This window comes from Symphodus melops (assembly GCF_947650265.1).
Source record: "Symphodus melops genome assembly, chromosome: 15".
NCBI lineage: Eukaryota > Metazoa > Chordata > Actinopteri > Labriformes > Labridae > Symphodus > Symphodus melops.
Window position 1 is genome coordinate 6230672 of NC_136705.1, and position 10341 is coordinate 6241012.

The 10341-nt window shown below is 39.3% G+C and overlaps 1 protein-coding gene across 1 annotated transcript; it reads right to left on the reverse strand.

The window, feature by feature from the left end:
• Positions 1-2817: 2817 nt before the first annotated feature.
• Positions 2818-9110, reverse strand: cyp26c1 (cytochrome P450, family 26, subfamily C, polypeptide 1; the record flags this gene model as incomplete). The annotated part of the gene is given in 7 exon segments (XM_079363208.1): positions 2818-4162; positions 5145-5552; positions 6241-6399; positions 6818-7093; positions 7716-7940; positions 8875-9086; positions 9089-9110. Coding segments are annotated over 7 exon segments (1647 nt in total). The 3' UTR covers positions 2818-3817.
• Positions 9111-10341: the final 1231 nt, after the last annotated feature.

Sequence of the window (10341 nt, forward strand, 5' to 3'; positions counted from 1 at the left end):
TTACTTGTATTCAGTATGAGTTAAAGTTTGGCTGTTGTTTTTTTCAAGCACTGTTTCAGTCAAAATAAAAATAAAACCCATCTGTATTCTGCACTATATTATTTTTACAATATTTTTACTGAAATGGATGCTCATAGCTGAAAGTTCTCAAAATCATGTTAAACATCCTTTTAGATTACCATTTTAATTGTTTCACAATTATGTCCTTAACTGTTTGAGTGTTGTTCCCCTGTTTTATAGTCTATATTTGTATTTATTCAACTGTAGTATTGTGACCAGAGATTGTATGCTACACGTGACCGTGAAACAATGAGATTCTAAAACAGGATGTAACAGCACAGTAATATCACCATCATTAGAAAGAATAGAACCACAGAGCCGCACAACAAGAAAAACCTTCTGATTACAATCCACAACAATCACTTACTGATCTGGGGTGCAATAGTGGGTGCAATGGTTTGTAATGCAGAGGGGGACAAAATGTTTTTGACATAATTTGTTCCAAGCGCCACTGACTCTTAGCGCCTCCCAGAGGGTAATGGCTGGATGTGATCAGTGTGTGTGGTCCACCCAGTGTGGGCTAATCGCAATCACCACATCCATGTAATGGTTTCAGACTAACTGGTGTAGCAATGCAGCACTTATTTAAATAATAAATCTAAATGTCAAGTAAAATATATTCCTTTGCATTAATTTTGTTCCCAAATAAAGACACTCGCAAAAATAACACTATGGACTCAAAAACACCTTTGAAATGCCAAATAAGGTAATTTACATGATTTTAAAAGAAATTAACAATGACTAAAGATTGAGACTTAACAATTTATCACAATCATAATCCTTAAACAGACCAAGTTTAGTTTCTCTCTCTCTCATTTTACAGTTTGTTTTTGAACCAAGGATTTTATTGTGAAATAAATCTGATTGTCTGAGGACTTTAAAATGTAGTGCGGAAGTTGACTAAAGGTTTTTTGTCACGTGTGAGCTGATCTAAATCTTTGCTGAAAGATTTGTTCATTTAGTATATTTGAGAAGCATGGAGGGGTTAGGGTTAGCATGTTAAGGGATTATAGGGAAGTCATGGATAAGTGTTTTTTATTGAAGCATACTTTTTTAAGTGAATTGCCTGCACTGTTCACACAGTCCCAAACTACTCCAGTCCTTAGGGTCAGGAGTTGGGATGTTATGGCCCACTAATTGTTTATCAATGTCAAAGGTTTATTGGGTGAAAGTGGTGACTCCAGTTGTTGCTGATCTTTATGTGTAGTGCTGGATGCACAAAGGCTGTTGGGCCTGTCTGGTATACCTGGAAAAGGTTTTCAAAATAACCCCATCCCCAGGTTTCTCATGTGTCGATTTACTGTATCTCGAAATTACATCACTAGATTTTCAGAAAAGTGCAAATTGATTACATTTTCATTTTATTTTATATGTATGTCACTGCCTGGAATAGATTTAGGATTCTACAGGAAAAATTCTTGCTTGTGAACATATCTTAAAACCATATCTTAAGAGTTGGTAACGTAGTTGATATTGTCTGTGCCATTGAGATATACACATTTTTCACAACCTAACATACTATTTGAAGTTTAAACCGTTCCTGTCTTGTGTGCTATGTCTTCCCTGGTGTATGGCACACTGGACACTTCTAAAACCTTCCTTAGCAGTGATTAGAGAATGACAGTGAATAAGGCTTTTCATCCTTCCATGTAAACAAAGAAAGGGATTAGTTGCAGGCTATTATTGTAAAACTAAGCTCAAATAACCTGACATGTAACCTAAATAGTTTTGAAGTATAAAAACAGGGTTTGGTGTTATATATAATATATCCTTTTTAAAAGAAAGCTATGATAGACTAATTGAACAACAACTGTGTTTATCATCTTCTAGTTTACTCTTTACATTAACTGTACAGCAGCTACATCGGACACACTGTTTACATACAAACAAACATGAACAACACAAAAACTGGACAAGTATATACAGACTCCTGAAAGCGGAGAAAGTGCTATCTCCTTCTACAAATCCATCCATCCAAACATACGGTTTCACAGCGCTTCTGTTCGAGCTTCAAGACCAATAACAGTCATAGAATTAAACCATTAAAACAAGAATGATAAAAAATAGTAATAATAATAATTAAAGAGATTTTTTTTTTTATATTTGCTGCTCTAAATAATAAATGGTTTCTATGTCTTAGCAGTAAAACAATGCTTTACAGATACCTTTACATTACAGGTTAATGTCTCTATCTAGTCATAATAACAGCACGAGTGTTTAAGATAAATGTCAACGCAAACAATACACCTGCATTTTAAATACAGCTTATTCATAATGCTACTTCATTTGATACACACATTATAGCACTGTATATATTACAATCATATCTAAAAAAGAAAAGAAACATTTTGAATGGTTTTTGACCTTGATGTAAGAATAGTTCCTGGTTTGAGAACTTATGAGTCAAAATCAAGTGCAAGTTCCATAAGCTTAATTTTTTTTTTCACTCATTGCAAAACATCATGATTTATATCACTAGACATGACTGACCCCCACAGGCATTCCACTATCCATTTCCTTTGTGCTGGCATGCATCCAGGGTTTTGATCACTGGCAGTTCCGGGTTTAGACAAAACTAAACAAATAAATATCAACAGAACACAGATTTGCTGAACAGTCTGTTAAGTATATGAACCATGATGAGTCTGGATTTGTTTTATAAGCTTCTTTTTTTCTGTATTTATCTAATTGTGAATACTGAAGTATTGTAAAAAAAAAACAACAACAAAAAAAAACAGCTAAAATAAATAGCTCCTTGAATAGGTACAAAGGTTAAAAGACCTAAAACTTAGTGAATTGTAGCATCTGTAAATCACTTTGTTTGATATGTATGGATTTAGGTGGAACCTGTCTGGATATTTGGATTTGTTATGATAAAAGGCAACACACGTGAGAGTGTTTTCTGGTAACTGAAAACAGTGGGTAACACAGTTGGAAGAGAAATGTTAATATGCATTATGTTAAGTGGACACACCAGCAGGTCAAATCTTATGTTGAAAAAAAGTTAAGCTTAAAGCTCCAGTGAGGAACTTTTGGTTTGAGTTGTTTTTGGCGCCCTCTTGTGTACATAGATGCCTCTTATCTATTTCCTGATTTTTCTATATATATGTAAGTAGTCTTTTTGTCAAAATAATATCTTCCTGCTTTGTTAAATGGGTCACTCATTGAGAATCTTTGCAGTGGAAAATTTAAATAAAAGCTGTTTGTGCCATATGCTGTTCATCACTTAATCTGACACCGACCCTGAGCCAGCAGTTTCAGACATGAAAAAGAAAATTCAGAAGTAGTCAATCTTATTACTGATGGTCACGTTTTGCTTTGTAGCATATGAAGAGGCATCAGTTTTCATTTGAATCTGTTTTATAACTCACCAATTACTCCACATAGGAGCTTTAAATTAGATCTGACCTGCCTTTGATATGCACCACAGCACATACAATGACTTCAAATATATGTGAGAGAAAACAAAACAGTTACAGGTACATGTATGGTGGTTAAAATTATGCCCGTGCAACAACCCAAAGTGGTTTCTGCGATTGGTACCAAATCACTAAACAGATGATGAGGTGCTCCAAACCAGAACTGTTAAGCCATTCTTCATGTCTGTGAGAATGAGAGGGGACCTGAACTGAACAATCAGGCCTGGGGAGGTGGATGTATCTCTTGTCTTGCACTCATAGAGTTTATCCAGAGGGTCGGTTGGCCTATTGAGTGAGTTTATTGTCTCCGGGGAAGTCATGTGAGTTTGTATTTGAATCTAAAGGGGCTTGTTGTATGTAAAATGCACATGAAGCCCATTTACCGGGTGCACTATCGGCACTGTCTGCATCTTGGGAAAGTTCTCTGTGGCCAGAGTCCATTTGCAAGTCCCAATCAGCTCCACAGCCAGAGTTTTTAGGATGATCTGTGCCAGTTCTTTTCCTACACAGCTCCGCACGCCACCGCCGAACGGCACATAGCAGAACCGAGCCAACTTACTCTCCTCGCGCTCTGGGCCGAACCGATCTGGGTCAAACAGCTCGGGACTCTGGAAGACTGCTGCCGTCTCATGGGTGTCTCTGATGCTGTACATAACACTCCAGCCTTTGGGGATCTGGTAGCCCTGTGAAACGAGAAGGGGGTCAATAATAATAATAATAATAACAATAATATAGTTTTAGAATCTATTTGTGTTAAAATCAGTAGGGTATTGGAAAACATAATGTTGTCTCTGGAAAATAATCTCAAACAAAGAGGAAAGAATTACAAAAGGGAACAAAAGAAGGTGAAGTGGACACTCTGTTTTACTGTATTACTCTCAGGAGTAATTTGCTGCTTAACTTTCATCTGAGACAAAAGTTCAGATAAAATATTTTTTGTGCCACTGGGAAGAAATATACCTCTCCCCGAATGTATCTTCATCTTTTCACCCCTTCATCCCTATTAAGTCAGACTTCCTTACAAAATCATCCCAATTAAGTCTCAATTAAATCAGGATGTTCATGTTTACCCTTCAGAAAGTCACACTTCAACAAACAAACATAATGATGTGCTCAATACCACAATTACTTCTCAGCTATAAAAGGGTTCATGTCCTGATGAAGAGTTGCATAAATAGTGGCATGTGATCTCCTATAATTGCTCTGCGTGTTAACTGTCTTTTTCACCACAATTTCTGTAAATTGGGAGCACACTAAGGACGAAGAAGGGCCATTCGAGGTCAAGGGATAAGGTCATGACAGGTCCTGTAAGGGAATCAACGCATAAACTAGTTAAATTCTATAATTGAAGTTTTGAAAACTGTGGCCTCTTAAAGCCAAGGAGTGAAAATAAAACAGAACATTTCAAAGATCGTAAATCAATCTTGCTTTATAATTTAACAAAAATTGCCCACAATGCCCGAAGGAGGGATAGCAGCTCAACATCCTATGCTTGAACTGGTATAACTTTTCCCATGATGCCCTTTGACAACTCTTAGGGAATGGGCCAGGAGTTTTGTCAATGATTTTTTTATTTATTCAAAAATAATTATATTAATAATGAAATTCACAAAAAAACAAGAGTCGATATTAAAAAGGGTATTTCGGCAAGAGACATGAACTTACGTCTAATTCAAATGTCTGTAGGGCTGTTCGATAACCACCAGAGACAGGCGGTAGACAGCGAAGAACTTCTTTGACTACACAGTCAGTGTAGCGGAGCTGGCTCAGCTTGTCCAGGCTCAGAGAGGGTATGTAAGAATGGGACTGTGGGAAACCATCACTGTGAATCTGGTGATTCTGACAGTCTCCGTTTAGCAGGCAGGTTATCTCAGTGTCAGCATGCTCCTCCTTCTCTTTGGTGACACCAGACAGACTGGGACTGCTGTGGGATTCATAGATGAGGCCCTCGGCTTCCAGCTCGACTTTTGCTCTCTCCAACACTGCTGGATGGCGAAGAAGCTGAAGGACCAGCGATGTGGACGCGCTGGCTGTGGTGGAGTGAGCAGCGAAGATCAACTCTACTGCTGTTTCCTATAAGAGGAGATGAATAATTGGTATAAGTTTAATACATTTTATTTTAATGGTGGAAATGATGGATTTGACATTTACATACAGCTCAACAGCTGTGATTGACTAGACGGAATGTATAAAAATAGTGGGAAAGTGAAAATGTTTATAAAAGGTCTAACCCTTTGCTCAAGTACATCTTTTTGCAACTATAATATGCTGTATTACTGTACAGTTATCACTCAGTCAAAGACAAATCTTAACCTGGAGCCCTAAATGACACCTTATCTCGCCGAGTAAAGTCCTCTAAAACAGATGGAGCATATTTACAGGTTCAAAATGTCACCCTGAAGGGTGCTTGATTTAACAGAGTTCCATTTTGAAAAGTTCATGCAATCTGACTCTTTTTGCATCACATGAAGAAAACTTTCAAGCAAAGAAAAACGCATTTTTCTCATCTCAGGGCAAAATGAGGGCTGGATTCACGACCATTCAACACTACTACCATGTTTCTAATGATACACAGCTTCATGTAAATGGGTGAAGTATCCCTTTAACAACAACATCGACACTTAACCTTGTTGTTTTTTGTAATTTCCAATTCCACCTCACCTATGGGACAGTGACTATTCATTAAGTCAGTCTGGTATTGGTCAGAATATCTGGATAATTAGAATAGTCTGATGCCACCATGACTACATCAGTCTTGTACCTTGAGCTCCTGGATACTGAGCTGGTGTCCAAGCTCCTTTGCACTGGAAAGCATATAATCAAAGGCATCGTGGTAATCCTCCTCTGCCTGAGCTCGCTCCATCTTCTCCTCAATGATTTTCTCCATGTTGGTGTGCAAGATCTCTCTAGCTTTTATTCCCTGGACACAAAACATCAACATTAATTTATTTGTATGAAGAAAAAAAGATCCAAAAATTATATCACAACTTTTGTCCATTTCACTTAACTGTATTCAAGTTTTCTAAATTGAACAAAGAAATAGTGCCGCAGATGTAATGGTATTTTTTGTGTAGTTTTTTTCCCCACCTCCATTCATGTCCCTTTTGGTTCTGCAAAGTGCTCCCAAATGGAATAATTTGAAGGAGATTTATTTCAAAATTCTGTGATACTCATGACATCTCATGATCCCTCATGACCTTAAACTTTTTTTATGAATGCCATGAGCAGTGTAGACTGTTAAACATGCAGGTTCCTTAAGGAAGTATTGACCCGGTAAAGTTGCAACAGATTAAAGTGTTTATAAAGCTGTCTTTTAGCAGGTTCCTCCGTCCCCTCACCTTGCGTAGCCCACTGAGTGGAGCGTCTATTGGCAGCGAGAAGAGGTTGTTCATGAGCTGCTCAAAAATTTGGGCCAAATAAACTATCCGTTCCTCCTCCAACTGCAGACCCAGCAGGACCCTGATGGTGATACGGAAGGTCAGAGACCTGGCAGCGCTGTAAACATCGATGGCGCCCGGCTCTGAGCACCACTTGGCGATTTCAGACTTGACGATGTCCTGCAGCCGGGGCAAGTAGGACTCCAAAGCCCCCCGGCTAAACACTTTAGCTAGGATCTTGAAAGGGTTGAGGAAACAAAGAGAGGGGAGTCATAAAAAGTTATAACCTTGTACACGACAGTCAACACCTTAAAGTAAATACTCCTTAAAGAGGATGACAGCATGGAGGTGAAGGAAAAATGTAGAAGATCTAGGAGATTAGACAGGACAGGGCAGAGCCGATGTGAGTGAATAGGACAAAAATTTAGCAATCAATAGATTTAGACATGCAAAATTAAATTTAAGATTCTTAAAATTAGAAGTACAATTTCTATCACTTATGTTGCAATGGTGAACAGCCTGAGACTCAAATATCAATGCTTTAGTGGCCAAACATGCTCAATAGAATAATCCTTTCATTTGTCTGAAATTGCACTTAAGTTCTTGTTGTTGATCACATCATGCATGACATAAACTTAGAATTGATTGAGTAGGCCTCATCACTGTTGGCCTTTTGCACATCCTGAGACCTTTTTTTCTTTATGCAGCTATAGTTGGCTTTGCATCTACGTTATGCTTCAGTTGATCTCAATGCAACCAAAGCCCTTTAAACCACCTTACACTGGTTATGAAAAATAATGCTGTTATATTTGTTTTGTTTAATTTATTTACTAAACTGTTCTGATTGACATTGTCTTACTTTTCTCTTCTTTTTGTGAAGGTCTCCGATGGAGTTGACCAGGGTGTTGGGTCCCAGGATGATGCTGGTGCTCTGGGGCCACTGGGTGCACACCAGGGTGTGCTCGCCCAGCAGGATCTTGCGGATGTTTTCTGCTCCCGTCACCCTGATGACAGGTTTTCCGAGGAGGTGGGTCTTAAACACGTTGCCATGACGCTTTCTGCGCGAGATGTGGAAGTTGGAACCCTGAAGCACGAAGACGAAATTATCAAGGGGTGCTGCTGCATTTGAAGACACAATTAATGTGTCCAATAATAATAATTGGAAAGTATATTAATTGTGGTTAAAGGTTAAGGTTAAAATCCGTGATGTAATTTCACTCTTCAAAGGTCCATCTTGCCTGCTTGTTGTTGAAATTGTTTGTTTTCTGGTTTATAAAATATCTCTAAACTCGATAATAGCTTTGGTAATAGCACCATTTGTGGAAAAAAAAATCTTCCATGGGAAAAAAGGAATACATTAAGTTCTTTATAAATTGACTACCCATATTAAATTGAACAGGGAGTCCAAAAGAATGTAGGCTATGAATTGGAAGAAAACCCCTCAAAAGCACCTAACGCGTCCATCATATCCGTGTACCAGAGCGCTGAAACTGACGCCCTTTGAGGAGCGGACGGATAGTTGAAATTATCGAGAGATGAGGGGATGAGAGAGCGCATTCCTCACTGTTGAGGAGACAGACGGAAAGGGAGGGAGGGAGAAAGGTGGAAGAATTGAACAGAAAACGTCTGTTTTTAGTCCACAAGAAGGAATTAGACAGAGAGCATCAAGTCTGCACATGTCGCATTAACAACACAACTCAGCTGCATGCGCAAGAATCTGCCTTTTAAAGTTTCCCGCGCTTCTAGATAAGCTACATCATCAATATTGTGATTTGTTTTAATGCTCTGCAGCCCTCGAGTGTTAAACTTGTTTAATTTGTGAAAAAAGAGAGCTACAGAAAAAAACCCAATAAGTTTAAAAGATCTACATTTCTCATTTCTGAGAAGAAAAAAGAATTCTCTTATTTAATCTCCAGAATTACGCGCAAACATGCAAGAGGCTGATGAAGTATTTTTGGAGCGCTTGCTAAACATTGAAAACTACATCAGCCCAGACGTGTCAAATATCTCTCTCTCACCTGAAAGAGCCAGTGGAAAGTCTCTCCGACCAGCGGCCAGCCCATGGAGCCATTCGGTAGCGGCAGACTGCTCTCTTTGTCCCGGGTCAAGCTCCAGCGGAGGCTCCACAGCTGCCGGGTTAGTGCCAGCAGAAAGAGCGCAGACAGGACCGAGGTGAGCGCGGTGGCTAAGGCCGACAGCAGCCCAAACTGGGCCAAGGGGAACATCTCCTACGAGCTGGTCCACTTCCCAGCATCCACCTGTGCCAGGGCTTAAAAGTGCTTCTGTCTCGTTCAAAATCCGTCCTTTTAAAATGCTGCGTAAATCTCCTCCTTCGTCTTGTATTTTCTTCTCTCTCCGGTAAATTCTGTTAAAAAAATGTACATGTGTTTTAGCTGAGTATTTGTTAGTTCACTTCTCACAAAGAGAGAATCTAAACTCTTTCTGAACTCATCTCTGAAGGCAGCCAATGGCTGCGAGCCGTTATAAGCTGTTATTACAGCTGGTTAGACAATAATAACAGTAATCATGCAGACTGGACCCCAGTGTCCTGATTCATTCAGAAGTATGCAGTGGAGATGCACTTCGTTGAAATTTTGTCACATCGTTGTGTTTGGTTTATTTTCATCCCTGCTCTTATCTCGTGCCAGAAATCTCTGAAATTCGTTGAAATAATAATAATAATAAATTTTTAAAAAGCCTATAAAGAGTTTTCATAGACACAAGCAGAGATTACACGGAGGCTATTTTCCAACACTATCAAACAGTCATCCAACCTGATGGGTGTACATACTTATATTTGACTGTAGAAGTAACGTGCTTCTCAGTGAGGAAACTCCCCTTCATTCCGCTGCTCCTCCAAAATGAGGAGTAGCTGTCAACTATTCCAAATAGTTTTACAGGTTTACATGCGCCGGCTTGTCTATTAGGTTATGCGCCTTTATAGGTACAGTTGAGGGGGCTCAGCCACCCCCGGGCGGCCCGAGGTTTATAGAGCTATGGCAATAAATCAGGTTTTAAAAACCAGCAGAAGAAAGGAGGATTTGAATACAGTAGGCTACAGAATGTCGCAGATTAACAGGCTGGTAAAGTAAACTAGAGTTGGGAAGGCAAACGAAGAGGATGAAAGCGAATTGTTAGTCCCTTTTTTTCTCCAGTTAGATGTGAAAAAGAAGGGGAAACTTACCTCCAATCAGCGCGGAGAAATCCGTGTGCGTTAAAGCAAAGTTTCTGTCTTCTCTTCTCTTCCAAACCTGAGACTATTACTCCCCAGTGTGCGGGCTGCTGGGGGCTTTATAGAAAAGGCTGCACGGCATGATCCACCTTCATCGGATGACGTTGGTCTGAATATGTTAAAGAGGCTCGTTCATTCACCGCGCGGACTGGAGAAATGGGATTTTTAAAAAAAGGAAAACGTTTGGAGATCAGATCAGACAGGCATGCGGTGCGATCTGAAAGAGAGAGAAAAGAGAGAGAGTGTGCGAGGT